This window comes from Stegodyphus dumicola, chromosome 2, assembly GCF_044657685.1.
Source record: "Stegodyphus dumicola isolate Sdum_Otavi_A_Nest chromosome 2, ASM4465768v1".
NCBI lineage: Eukaryota > Metazoa > Arthropoda > Arachnida > Araneae > Eresidae > Stegodyphus > Stegodyphus dumicola.
The window spans coordinates 221,288,594-221,304,281 of NC_140769.1; the positions used below are offsets into that span (position 1 = coordinate 221,288,594).

Genomic DNA, 15,688 nt, shown 5'->3' on the forward strand with positions numbered 1-15,688 from the left:
GAAAGATAGTTTAAACTTAAAATAAATGTTAGTTGAAAATATAAACCCAACATTTGCCGCTGCCAGAATTTGGAAAACTTGGAAGCAGATCCTACAAACGACCTGTTGTAAGTTTCTCTAATTCTGAACTAACTGTCGAGAACCTCGTTTACACAAAAAAAATCTTATGTAACAAATTGTATACTAAACTTCTTTTGATAGTTATAACTCTCTCTTCTTACAGCAACTTTTCTTGGACTTCATCAATCAATCTTGGTCTTTCCTTCCAGCATCTGGAAGGAATAAGTATCAGTATCTTTCTAAATACATTATAATTTACACTTTCTTGACACAATAAATTTTTGTTTTTAAACGATTCGTTTTTCTTAGTTATTTCTTAATTCACATTCATTCAATTTTTCAAGCATTAATTTAACTTTACCCTGGCTCTCCACCATGTGTGGTGTGAAACGGGAATATTCGTGTTTTAGTCTTACAACACTTTCCCTAACCACCATGATTTGTTAGAATTCAACGACCAAATAGGCACACCTTACTCGACATTCTACAACTCGATGAGCTACTTTAATATTCTTAAAAATTCAAGTGTAGGTGGAGAACCCTACAAAACACATTCATTCTAACTTCCATCTCATTCATCTTTAAACATGCAGGCTTTCGCTCTAAAGCATGACTTTATCTACAATTTAATACATAAATTTTGAATTCATTGCTTTTAAGCATTCACTTTTAGCATCTAAAATTTTATGCTTCTAGACCAAATTCTACTTTTACATAACATTCAAGTATTTACGTACATTTACAAAATTTTAATACATATAATTTTTACAATTTACCATACAATGAATAAGAGAAAATATATTTTTACTTTACTCATTCTTCGCCAACCTGGCGGCACTGAAACTAAAATTCTTATTAATACAAGAATAGGAAGTTATTTTTATCTTCGGCCAAATTTTGGCTTTAACATAACAGAATTAGTCTTTCGACCAACAGAAAATGCTTGTTTTTAGCTTTTATACTTAAAGAAAATAATACTTTTGCCTTAGCTAAATAAAGTAAAACAAAACTAAGTCTCAACCGAGACATATTGACTTTCGTCAAAACATAGAACTTCGTACTTATACATAACATTTCGGAACAAAAGAAAAAAAAATATAGAAGGTTTTAACTTATCTTTGAGTTTTCGATGCTTGAAACTCTGTCATTCTTTTTTGGCAATATTAGTCCTAAGTTAGAGGTTTCATGGGCGTCAATCTTCTCCTTACTGACCTCCGAGTGTCGTCCACATGAGTTTTTCTTTTGCGTCCTCTGCATGCTGGCCTCTTGGCGGAGTAATCGTCTGCTTGTTGGCATTTCCGTTTTTCCCTGGGACGGCTGGTCTTGACGTCCTCCGGTCTGGAGTCCTTCTTGAATTTCTTCTGTTCCTGATATTTTGGTTCCTCCTGTTACCGTTTCAGTTTCCGGAACGGCGGCCTTGCTGGCACCTGACTCTGTGGCCGTGTGCGCGTTCTCCTTGATGTATAATTTCTCCTGCGATCCGTTGTAGGTGGTGTTTTGCTCTTTACCACGGTTTCTTTACGCGGTGCATCTGTATTCTTGTTTTTCTTAAACGCTGAAGTTTGAAAGTTATTTTTTCTTTTTGATACCGACGTCCGGGTTGTAGAAGGGCTAGGTCTCTCTTCAGTTCTCTGCTTCTTGGGTGGTGGAATAGTTGTTGTTATTTCTGGACCTTCTACTTCGTTTAGACTTGAGTCCTGCAAGCAAGAAACTTTTAAGGATTTCAAAATCATTTGGATTATAGTATTTTTTCACCTGGTCGGGACTTGCTTTACAGACCTCCCCTCTCTCGTTCTTAAGATATAATACTACTCCTTTGATTTCCTGAATTACATAGGGACCTTCAAATTTTGGAGCTAGCTTTGCCGTAAAATTGTCTGGGGCACTTGATAAAGAAAATTTCCGCTTCAATACTTTATCCCCAACTTTAAAATCTGCTTCACGGCGTTTTCTATCATAATATACTTTCTGCCTATTTCTTGCCGTATCCGAACATTTAAGCGCCTGATCAATCAGCTTTTGCACATCTTTTTGTTTAAACTCTTGCTCTCTTTGTTGCACAAAGAATAATTTATCTAAAGGCGTAATTAATTTTCGGCCTAAAAATAATTCTGCTGGGGTTTTTCCCGTAGTATCATGATTTGCCGTTCTTAAAGCATAAGCTAATTCATTTATGTAGCCATCCCAGCGCTTGTGATGTGTGCTCACGTAATTGCGGATTATTTTTACTATGTTTTTATTCACTCTTTCTGCTATGTTTGCCTGTGGTTTTTACGGAACCATTTTGATATGGCGTATGCCAAGTCCATCGCATATGTTTTCAAATATTTGACTAATGAATTGTTTTCCGTTATAGCTAATGACTTTTATCGGTGCACCGTATTTTAAAATGTATCTGTGTAAGAATGCATCTGCGACTGTTTTGGCTGACGCGCGTTTAAGTGGAACAATTTCTGTCCATTTTGAAAAATGATCTACTATTACTAAAAGAAAACGATTTTTATTTAACTCCCTCTGGGGGAAGGGACCAAGAAGATCTATGCCTAAAATTTCATTCGGAAATGTAGGGCGAATGCTATTTAAGTACCCGGCCGGGCTGTAATTAATATCATTTATTAACTGACATTGATTGCAGGACCTGACATACGCCGTTACTATTTTCTATAATTGCGGGAAATATACCGCCTCGCGTACCCTTTTTAAAGTCTTTCTGACCCCTAAATGGCCCGCTGTTTTCGCGTCGTGTAATTCCTCAAAATGCTTAATCGAAGCGAGGCTGGGATGACTGGTTTATACTCAAGATTTTCGTTTGTTGTTTTCGTATAAAATAATAAATTATCGATTATTTCATAGTTTTCTGCTCTATTTCTTATCGCATCGATATCTGTGTGCTCAAAGCTTTCGGGGTCTTTCAAATATGCATAGATATTTCCAAATTCAGGATCAGCTTTCAGTTCAGTAATAATCGTATCTCTAGAATCTAAAATTTTTGAAGTCAGCACAGCGCATTTAAGTTCATTTCCTTCATCGTCCAGTTTTATACGAGAAAGTGCGTCAGCTACATTGTTTTCCTTACCCGGTTTATGTTTTATTCTTATATTATATTCTTGGAGTTTTAAAGACCATCTTATTAACCTGGGCGTTAGGTTTTTCCCCGAGTAAAGTCTACCAACAGCCGCATGATCCGAAAAGACTGTTACTGGCGCTTTGCCGAAATAAACTCGAAATTTGTGTACAGCCATTAATACGGCTAATATTTCTCTTTCTGTAGCTGAATAATTCCTTTGTGTCTGATTCAACGTTTTACTAAAAAATGCCAGAGGATGGTTATTTTGCATAAGAACCGCACCCACCGCATAGTCTGACGCATCTGCTGCAATTTTTAGGTTTTCGTCCCCCTCCGGGAATTTTAAAACAGGGGCATTAATGAGCGCTTCTTTTAATCTTTCAAAAGCTGTGTTTGCTTCCGCTGTCCATGTAAATTTACCCCTTTTTCCTTTGATTACTAAGAGTGGTTCAACAATATTAGCGAAATCTTTTATGAAATATCGACAGTAAGAACATAACCCAAGGAAAGAAGAAAGTTTCTTGGCGGTGTTGGGCGGTGGGAAATTCTTGATAGCTTTTATTTTTGAATCTTGCGTTTCTATACCCTTTTGCGAAATTTTATACCCGAGATATTTAAGTTCTTTAGTTGCGAACTTGCATTTTGAGGCGTTAATTGTAAGACCGGCCTCTTTTAATAATTTAAAAACTTGTTCGAGGTCATTAATGTGTTGTTCCAACGTACTACTCGTTATAATTATATCATCTAGATAAATTAAAGTTGATTTTCCTAGGACAGGCTTTAGAACAATGTCCATAGCTCTCTGGAATGTTGATGGTCCCCACACAACCCAAAGGGCATGCGTAAAAATGCATAAGTGCCCGATTTTGTTATAAACGCGGTTTTATGTATGTCTTTGGGTCTCATAGCTATTTGATAGTAGCCAGACTTTAAGTCCAAAGTAGACATATATCTTGTCGATTTGATCTGTCTAATGATCTCGTCTATAACCGGCAAAGGGTAAACTGGAAATTTAGTAATACTATTTAGTTTTCTGTAATCAATAGCAAACCTCCAAGCCCTTTTATCCGAAGGAGGAAACTCGTTCTTTTTCCTACATAGTACGACTGGACTCGCGTACTCACTATTTATGGGCGTTACTATTTATGGGCGTTATTATTTTATTCTTTAACATCTCCTGAATATGTTCTTCGATGATTACGTCTTTTTGTTTGTCGTACCGATAAGGTTTAGTCCTACAAGGTTTTTCGGCATTTAATTGAATCTTGTGCGTGACTATTTGACAATTTCCTGGTTTTTCTGAAAACAATTTAGAAAAATTACAAACCACTTGCTGTATTGCTTGCCTTTCATGGTCATTCAGATGGCTAAGGTCCACTTGCGGTGTCTCCACAGGTTCCACCACCCTCTGGTCCATGTCCAACACCACGGAACTGTCTTGAAAATTCAATTTGGCCCTAGCGGCCCTTAAAAACTCCATACCTAAAATAAGAGGATTTTGCAGATTTTTCACTATAAAAATTAATACTTTGAGGCTTTCCTCTTTTACCTGTAAGTTTAATGATAATTTCCCGATGCAGTAACATGTTTTTCCTTGCGCCGCTATAATTTCCGTATTTTTGGTTTCAAATAATCGTACCCTATAAAAATTCTTTTTGAAGAAATTTTCACTCATAAAATTTCCTTCTGCTCCTGTATCGATGAGGGCTTCTACTGGTACATCGCCAACCAGGACTTGTATAATTGGTAGCTGTGAGTTTTTTACGATGACCGTATTTAAATGTCTATTTGAGGGTTTTTTTAAAACTTCCGGGGTCTGGACCCTCCCTTTCACAGGCCCCTCTACTCGTTTAAAGCTTTCCTTTCAATCTGTGCCTTCTGGGTACGCGGATGTTTATTTTCGAATTTTCTTTTTGGGCCTTGACCTTCGAGTTTCGATGAGTTAGCTTGATAGCTCTTTCTCCCATAAGAGCCGATTTCCATTTATGGTTTCCTCATTTGAAGATTTCCTTCGGGTACTTTGAGAATACGTTGCCCCTCTGGCTTTTTCCGCTATTCTGCGATTTTGAAACTTCACCGCCAATTCGAAGAGTTCCTGCAATGTGCTTGGGTTTCTAATTTCAAAGTAGTCTTGAACAGCGGGTAACAATCTTGGTAAGATTATTTCAATAATCTCCGCATCTGGTTTCTTCCCATACAGCATATCCGTCAGCTTAATTCTTCGTAGAATAAAGTCCGTCAATTCTTCTATATCCCGTTGATAGAAACTATATAGTTCGGCTTCCAGCCGTGCTCGATCTTTCACTATGGGGAAGGCCTTTACTAACGATTTTTTGAAATTTTCAAATGTATATGTCTGGCTTCCAAATTCCCCTAATAAAAATTTGCCTATATTTTTCCACCATAGCGCGGCCTGTCCTCTTAGTGCGGATGTGGCGATGGCAACTTTTTGTCTTTCAGGAACAGGGTAGAGCTGAAAGTGGTTTTCTAGACCTTCTAGAAATACCGCCACCGAATTTTTTCCGTCGAAATGGACGTTTGGCTTGATTGACACTCTCAAAGTCTGGACCAGGTATCCAAATCCTTCCAATTGGCTTGTCATTTCTTGGTGTTGTCCCGCGGTTTCCATCCAATTTTCGGCCATTTCAGTTCGATAAGTGTTCGGGCGCCAATGTAACGTTGCGCGCCTCCAACTTGCACGCAATCAAGGGGGTGACTGTGAAAACTGTATAAAAGATAGAGTCTTGTGAAGGGTTTAAGTCCCTTTTTATTCAACGTAATAAATTACAAGTGCGTGCTCTTGACGCTCACAAACTGCGCCAACTCGGCGGTCAAATAAAAATAATAACTTGAAAAGAAACTAAAGACAAGACTCTAACTACGAGGCTCTCTAAAAGTAACTAATTCACCGCGTTTTACAATTCCGCTGCTAATTCAGCAAACTTGAAGATCACTTGAACGATTAACACTACTTCCAGGCAAGCACACAGGTCGAAACGCGGGGTTCTTCAATTTCTGGCCAACTACCTCCGCGCTCGTGAAGTAAGAATATCACACCTCGAACTCGTTTCCTTTCTATTTAAATCAGAATACTTCCGCTGATAATTTGAATCCTTGCGCATTCTACTAAAATTTACATACTCTGGCATTGGCAGTTCCAGGGGAAAGTAAGGCTTAACAGGAAAGATAGTTTAAACTTAAAATAAATGTTAGTTGAAATAAATATAAACCCTACAAGGCATTCCTTAAAAACTACCGTATGTGCTTCTGAAATGCATGTACCTTGATTTTGAAACTGTATAATTTAAAAAAGAACGCAGAATATAAAATATGAATATAAAAGGGACCCGTATAAACGCAGAATATAAAAGAGACCCGTATAATCTCCTCACAAGAATTTTTGGATTTCTGTTTCTGTATTTGCTGTATAAAAAGTGCATCTTGTAATTTTGTTGTGATGTAAACAGTAAAATCTATTTCAGATATGATGTTTAAAAGTTAAGTTTAGAAAACCCTGTTCCTGAATTCATGTTCTCGCTAGCTGTTTAAAGTAAAAATCGGCTCAACGTGTGTTTAAAATTAAGAAAATTAGTATATTGTGTCGAATTTCCGAAAACCTTAGACAGATTTTAATGGCATTTAGAATGAATATATGTTTATAACAGAGATGTGCCTTTCAAAAGACATTTTATGTACGCATGATTATCAATAATGTTCATAGTGCAAGAATATCCGAAATCCACGTTGTGATTTGAAAATGAGTCTAAGATGGGGTGGTTCTCTCTCATAGACGGACAGGTGTGCAACGTGACGGCATACTAGACAGGAGGCAGATGAGGAGCCCTGTAACAGTCGATCATAAGAGCCTCCCAGACATGCTCTATAGGATTAAGTTCAGGAAATCTCGCTATCCAATCCATGCAGCGAATATCCTCACTGTCCAGGTAATTGTCGACCAGCTGAGCCTTATGTGAATAAGTGTTATTGTCCATTAGTAGGAACGCAGGACAAGCTGCGCCGAACATAGGGCTCTGAGATCTCGTCTCTATACTTCATACGAGTAGCAGTGAGAAAGCCTTTTCAAATACCTGCAAAGTTGCGTTGCCGTCCAATATGATGCCTACTTAAACCATTACTCATACACCACAATAATGATCCTTTTCTCTGATGACAGAGAGATGGTATCGTGTTCCATGCTCTCTTCCGATACAGATACGTTGAGAATTAGTGTGCAGACTGAATCTCGATTCATCTGTAAAACGCAGAGTGCTCCAATTAAGTCTTGGGCAAAGCGCATGTTGTTTACACCATGCTACCTTTTGTCCTGAATCGAGCGGGACACAAACAACGGCCTTCTGACTTAAAAATTTATCACATGAAGCCTTAAGGCAACTGTAAACCGTGAAATTCAAGTTCCAATGGCAAAAGAAAGCTCACATGAGAGCTCTGAACCTGTAGCAGTCCTGTGTCTTCGCGTTCAAAGCGCCAAATAACAATCCTTCATTCGTCGATGCAGATCGTGGTCGACTTTGACCAGGTCTTTTCGATATAGATCCAGTGTCCTGAAACTGTTTCTATAAATTGCAAATCACACTGGGCCTTACAATTAGCTCTGTAGCCACCTAAGCTTGTGACTGACCTGTCTCTAGACTACCGACAATTTTACATCTCATTCCGTCATCCATACGTTCGAGGCTACTTATTTTATTTGATATGTCATAAAACTTACCAAAGTCTTGGAGAAACGTGGCGAACGGGAAGGAGCACGAGCACACAAATCGCCAAAACCCTCCCTTATATTGGCCGCCCTTATATGTTCTCCACAATTATAGTTGCGCAGACACGCACGTGTACACCTCTGGATATTTGAATAATTCTACGGCGGCATAATTAGTATCTTTGGTTCAATACGTTTCGTAAACATTAGCATAAATGCAAATTCTCTTAATATTGCACACAAGTTCGTATACGTAAGAACGTTTAGGTTGTAGTACAAGGCATTTAATAATCGGTGCTTTTATTTGTTCCTTTGCTACAAATGTTTCATCTTTCAAAATTTATTATGGGTTTTCCGAGAAAGAGTATGTGGTTCTTTTTCTATTATGTTCAGAAATTCTCAATAATCATTATTAGTTATTAACATTAAATAAGAAATATAAATTCGGAGGCATCTTTTGAAATTACCTTTGGTATTTTCTGAGACTATTTTAAATTAAACCGATCTATCTGTGAAATTACTTGACTCAGACTTTCTACATGTTATAGGAGTTATGTGATACAATGATTACCGACTACTAGAAGTTATCGAATGCCCTTCGCATATCCAAAAAGGTGATCGCAGTGTAACTCTTTATTTCGATATTGTTTTCACTAATGAAGCGCGTGTTCAACTGATATGCTCTCTAAGAATCCATTCTAGGTTTTGTACAACTTTTTTGTGTGCAGATGATCATGTAATCTTCTGTAGATTAGTGTCTTTAGTAGTTTACCTTCTTCTGTGAGTAGACATATCGATCTATGTACTGTTGGATCTTTCTTGCATCCGTCGTCTTTAAAAAATCCGCTTCACATCGGCATGTTTGAGTTCTTTTTGTAGGTTACAAGTACCCAGTATTTCTTAGAAAATCTTCTCAGAAGAACCGCGTTGTTATAATTCAGAAAACAAATGCACGATCCTTACGGCTTAACATTATTTGCATCTCTCTCTCCGGAAACTGAGATTTTTTTCAGTCGTATTCTGAGCGAAATATGAACAATCATGACTATGGAAATGTTTCATACGTACATTAGTCAAATATATCTCTATCCGTTGAATTACAGTGTCACATAAAAAATTGCTTTTATTCACTTATTTTATAAATATGACATTCTCCACCTTCTTATCCTTCATCATCAAAAACTTATTATGATCTCGCTTTCATACCGTTTCCCAATTAGCAGAGATGGATATCTCTGTGTTCTATTCTTTTTTCTTCTATCCAGGCTCCAGGTAGGTTGCTTAGCAGCACTATTTTTATGATTGTTTCTTGGCAAGGATTCCTTCTCTCTTTTTAGGCACCTATTTATTCAACAGTAAGCTGATTGTTTATACTTTGAAAACTCCAGATGGAATTATTGCTAGGCGGTTGGCCCTGCAAACCAACTAGATGAAAAGGTGAAAATGTCAAATAGCTTCTTCTGCCAGTATTTTGTGAGGATAATCTTGCTTATTAAATCAAGTCAGAAAAGAAATATTTGCTCTCATATTTAGTATCTTTTAATGCGTATTTACTATTTTATTTATTAACAATTGTATTTTCCTGTCATTGGCGGCTTTGCTTTGATTTCAATACGCAGAAGAATAAGGAATCTATCACACACCATGCTCACTACTGCTACAACATGTTGTAATGGCCATGGTCACATAAAAAAGTAGCCTTTATATCTTTTATACAGACAGCCACCCCGATCCAAAGCAAGATTACATTAGACGAAGAAATTTCAGTCAAACTGCAAGTTTTCGGAAAACAAACATAGTAGAAGTTATTTATTTTGACTTAAAATTGAAAAATGAAAAATGAATTGAAATTGAGTAAGTCACACAGTATGGAAATACTTCTAAAATATTACATAATATTTATTTTTCTCTACTCAAACGCAAATAATTTTTCAGAAAAAAAAAGACTAAAAGAAGAGCAACAAATGTTTTACTTCAGCCCTACTTTTCATTTTGTTGCATAATTTATACATTAAAATGTTTCCATTGCATAATTTGTTTCATTCTCAAATAGTTTTGGCTTATTTGGATAGTGTTTCCATCTCATGAGTTCGGATTTATGCAATCATTTGAAGACAGTAATTTGAGTAATAGCATTTCACAGAGGCTATAGCATAGAAAATGGGTAACTTTGAAATTTAAATCTCAGCAAACTTCTTTCTTTAATACTTTTAATGCGCAAGTTCACAAAAAAATCTGAAAGGTTTCACATTTTAAATTACGTCCGAAGGGACCTTTTTTTTAACGTTTTGTGTGTTACCTTTATTTATTAAGTATTACGTTCTTTGCACTTAAACCATCAAATTCAGTTCAATAGCAATGTCCCAAACAATTTTAAAATGAGCATATCTTTAGAATTACGATACACAGTTCCGTGCACTGTAGATAAAAAAGGTTTTCCCTCCCCCCCACCGTAGAGTGTTGCCATTGCTCGCTTTTAAATCGTTGAGTTTGTTACTCAAAAATTCGTTAAAGTTTTACAAATTATGAAATCGATAATAAAACGAATTTCCAATTTCAAATTTAGGCTTCCACATGCCTATATTCTCAGTATGATTACGTCATTGAAACTTCGACAGCTCTATGTACCGTTGTTTTACCACAATGCGAGAAATATTCATACATTTATGCAGATTTTTAGTTATTCAATTTCTTCAAACATAATGCAGGACTCTAACATTTTGTGGCAACGGTTTGAAAAATGAAACGGACATTTATAGTGATTCAACGCAAAATCGCAAAACGAAAACAATAGTTCTTCAGTGAAAAAGCTTCTTTGAACTAAAAATGAAAATTTAACCATAAAGCTTTTCACGGTAAAATAGATTATCTCTCAAGCTTTCTAATGCTCCAAAAATATAAAAGTTTACATAGGAAAAGTGTACAATGGTTTAACATAATTGTTTTTGTGGCTAACTCGCTTGTATGACATCAGAATAAGAGCACAAAATTTATTGCGGCAAGGATCGCAAGATTACGCCTATCGTTGGCAAGAGCCTTGGGCACCATGTAGGTGACAGTACGATTTTGCCCAATTCCACGACAATTTTGATCTACACTTCTGCCACCAATTCACTCGAGAGGACTTTCGGCTTGTAATGCATTTAAAGTGTCACCATAACGCAAAGCCACTATGCATTTACAAATATACATGCCTTCCCGAGATTGAATCCCATGCATTTCGGTACGTTAATCAGAGTTACTAGCCACCATCTCGTTTGGGTAGCACATATTTAGAAGTGATATTGACAATATAGACCGATCCGAAAGAAAAGTAGCGGAGTGTACGAAATTCCTTACAATAAATAGCGACAAAAAAGGAGCTGAAATATTTAGTATGAATAAAAAGAAAATTTAAATGAATTTAAGAAAGAAAGTGATCTAACAAGAGTTCTGAAGTAGAAACAGAGCTTTCTCAGTTTATGTTAAATAAGATACCAAAATAAACTTTGAAGGTAAAACAAAGTCATTGGGATTGTAAACTTTTGCAATACTCTTTAATCAGAGAATCAGCAGAAATTACATTTCAATTGATAGTCTAAACCTTTTGTTTGATATATTTAAGAAGAATTTAGAAAATGTACCAAGATTAATTTTTTAGTTATAATACCCATATCGTTTAAAAATATCAGAATTAACAGGCAGCCGTTAGCCGCCAAAGGTTTTACGTGTACCGCGATAAGGACAGGTGAAAAGTTCTAGGTATAATTTTCGAGTTTTAAAAATGACAGTAAGGAAAATTTTTACATAGAAAACCAAATTTACTAACATAATTGATAGTTTTTAAACTTAATCTCTCTTAAATAAAGATATCATTTTTCTTGTGTTTTTCTAAAACTAATGTTGATTGTTTTTGAAAACTGGATTATCAGAGTAAAATTTTCAATTATGAATCGCTTATGTTTGATCTGCATTTGAATTATTTTTTCCAAGATAAATGTCTATTTATCCAAGATAAATGTCTATTTACTTTCTATATCGACATAAGTTTGTGTTATCATGTAATTTAAATGAATAAGATTAAAAGTATACTGAGTATTATTTTTTAGACATTGGTATGATTTTCTCCAGAGATAAAAACTTGTTTCACGAATCCACTAGTACATTATGAGCCTATTAGTAAATAATTAGAAAGGGGTGTGAAACATAGTCATAAAATCATTGCTATTGATAAATGTTTCTAACACTTTGATAACTGCCTATTTTTCTTTCCATGTGTATTTCTGAATTTAAAATAAAGCCTTTGTGCGGTAACATATAGCGGAATTTAAGAACAATTTCCCAGTTGAATCTCTCGTTTTTCTATAAATATTTAATAGGCTAATTTCGATATTTATAACTGAATTTTATATCATCTTCACCATCTTAGGGCTAGTAGGTACACATATGACTCACTTTTAATGGCAAATTGCCAATTAGCCTAAGATTACTATGGCATTCAACGAGTAACAGGAGCTGGGGGAGAGGACTGTTCAGTGAGACGATGCCATTCTAACAGCTACCGTTCTAACAGCTACCTATTCTAACAGCTACCTTTCTAAGAATAAGCAAATTGAAAAGCTAAACTCCAACGAAATAATTTGTTTTATGATAAATATCAAAATAAAAAAGAAATTGAATGTTGCATTTTTAGCCTAGTGGGCCTTATTGTTAACTTCTTAGTCTAAATTATGAAAATAACAATACATTGCTTATCTTTATTCTAGTATCATTCCATTTTGGCATTCCTGTAGCAAATAATATTGTTAACGAAAGCAAATAACTGCTTTCGTGTATTTAATGCTTGGAAATTTCTACCTTAGTTTCGCACTAATAACTATAAAATGCTGTTGAGTAATTAGAAGGAGATTTTCGCTTTCACTAGTACTTATATCTGATAATAATGTGAAGCAGAATTATTTAGAGCTGAAGGAGATAATTTGAAATTCCAAACATAAAATGCTTGAGTTAATAATTGATAAACGTTAACAATGTTCAATGACCATGTTCATCCAAAATGATCAGTTTTAATCAATGACATTTTTTCCGTAGTTTTCAGTTTCTAATAATTTTTGCATTCTCTACCTTAAATATTTGCTTTCGCTTTTTTCTTCATAGCTAGTAATAATCGTCCCTTTCATTCTGTCTTTTTTATTGCTGTTTTGTGGCTTGTGGGCTTGAGCAGAATAATTAGCTCGTTTTAAAAAGGTTTCACCAGTGGCCAGATAGATAAAACTTTAATACTTGGAGTTCGACTTGCGCTCGATGCCAGGGAACAGACAGTCCGCTTGTTTCTCTTCCATTTTCTTTTCCTCATGTGTAACATGAATGCGAAACAGACTGTCTTAGAAAGCCGTAAGGATGGTTTTCTTTCCTTACCATGAACCTTTGTGGTGTAATTGGATATATATCCGACTAACAATCAGGAATTCGAAGGCTGGAGCTGCCATTAGCGATTTCTCAAGCTTTTTCTTCAGAATAAAACTAATACCTCTACAGAGTTCCTCCACAGGGTGTCTCTTCCCTAAGACAAACAGCCTTTCTGTTCTTTGCCGTATTCAAAATAAAAAAACTAACTATTTAAGGAGAAGCGCAACCTTTAGAATAATAGATTTACGAATAATCGATATAATAATCCTCTTATTTAACGGAATATAAGTCCCTCTTTTTTAATATGGTTTAAATCATGGGCACATAGCAGAGAATAATCATATAAATACAATGCATTTAAAAACGAGTGCTGCTGATGACATATGATCAATATCTGATATTTTGTACTTGTCAGTAAAATCGATCTTGATCTTTAAAATATTTACCAAAACTTCTGTCCCATTAGCATTCTTTGCTATATATATATAATTGTATAAAACTGCATTCTGCTTATCATTGATTTCTTTAGGGACGTCTGCAGACGACCAGGAATATCGTCTCGTCCGGTACCTGATGTCCAACTACGATCCGGCTGTCCGTCCATCCCTGTCGGCTGCACAACCGGTGGCCGTTGCCTTCAGGCTCTCTCTGCTGGCTCTGCTGGCATTGGTAAGCTCTTTTTCCCCAATTTCCCATTGTTCACTTTATCTTGATCTCCACATCGTAAATTGGCACCATTAGGACCTTGTGATACTTTTGGAGCAGTGAAGGACTACGAAAAACCTGTCAGAAAGTCTCTTTGTTTCTCAGAAACAACTATTTAAGCATTTCTTTTAACAAGCATGTATTAAGCCTTTTCCAGATAATACATTTCCATCTGGAATTTACTTTCATATCTTGGAATATATTTTCAGTACAGAATTTGAGCTTAGCTGTACCTGTCTGTGATGAATAAAGGATCACAGCAATATTCATAAAATCAATTCTATTGATAAAGTATCTGGGAGCTTAAATAAAAAAAAAAATCAGTACCGATATAAATTTACCCAATTTAAATCATACAGCGTTTTACCTTTTGTTAATTACTCACAATTGACATATTATCTCCTAAATAGGTTTTTGTAAGATCATATTGGTCGAAAGGTTGTTACGTCATAAGACTTTAGAGACAAAACCATTAGTAATTGTGCAACATTTAATCGAAGTTTTCTGTTAGTGAATATTTCCATCTGTAACTAAATCTCAAATTTTCTGCCCCAGCTATACCCATAAAAATATGATGTTATATGCGCAGATTGTAGTATGCATTATGGACCGTAATCTTTGTTGGAATGCCTGAAAGATAATACCCAAGCGAAAACACTTTGTCACGAAAAGTGTGCACAGTTTTTCAAAGTAAAGCTTCATTTAAACACACTGAATTTGAACAGTTTTCGATCACATACATAAAAAATTGCCCATCTTGTAAACCTTCAGTGCATAAAAATGCTACATATGTCTTTTTACATGGAAACAATTTAAAAAACTCAAATGAATCCAAACAATATTTAATTAAATGAAGTTAAAAAAATAATTGCACTTTATAATAAAGTACCTCTCCTATGAATAGAATGCCCGCCAGCGGCCGAGCGGTAAAGTCGCTGAACACTGGTAGTTCGGTCCGAGGTTCGAATTCCGCGAACGGGCTGGCTGCATGGGTGTTTTCGTGGTTTTCCCCATGTGTAACGTGTATACGAGCCAGTTTCCCTTAGAAAGTCCTCCACGAAGGCATCCCTCCCCTTAGGCAGATAGCCCTAGTGTGATTTGCCATAAATACACCACACCACCTATGAATAGAATAAGATTGTTATGCAGTGCATAATAAACTCGTTTTGGCTTCTGAAGATAAATGATTTAAAATATTGAAAGACTATTTTAACACACAGATACGAAGCTAGAGATTTAATTCATTTGCAGTTTATACTGTATTATGAAATTTTAATTAAATTCTATCAGTTCAAACTCGTGTTTTGAATGCCACTGTTAGTGTTCGCTTTGAAGCAGACAAAAACACGTCTAGGGTGCAACAAGATATTACAAAGATAGGCCTAGAATAAGCAAAAAAGGTACTTCTACTGATAAAAGTCTCATGTAGATGATTCCTCAAATACATCCAGCTGTAGTATCGGTCGTCGTTTGTGTGAGTCCTGAGTTAATGTTTTAGATAATGGGACAGCTAATGATCGACGAATTCGGACATTGCCAACCGTGCTTAGTTTACTCTTCGGCTACAAAATAAAGTGTTTTCGCTTTGGATCGAAAAATACAAAGTTACCCGTCTACTTAACTTCTGAATGTTGTGTTATTTATATTCATTTTTGTATTGTGTGTTTAAAATGAAAGAAATATAAATATAAAACATTTTTAATTTAAAGAAATGTTGCGCAGATTCTTCTGTTGGAAAATTTTATATTGCA

General features: G+C 35.6%; 1 protein-coding gene across 1 annotated transcript in view; it reads left to right on the forward strand.

Annotated features, from left to right (window-relative positions):
* The window catches only part of LOC118183246 (neuronal acetylcholine receptor subunit alpha-10-like), a 213,289-nt gene that overhangs the window by 145,533 nt on the left and 52,068 nt on the right, over positions 1-15,688 (forward strand). Inside the window, exon 3 of the mRNA XM_085811797.1 lies at positions 13,762-13,901. Coding sequence (XP_085667923.1) covers positions 13,762-13,901 — 140 coding nt within the window. The remainder of the gene's footprint in view (positions 1-13,761; positions 13,902-15,688) is intronic.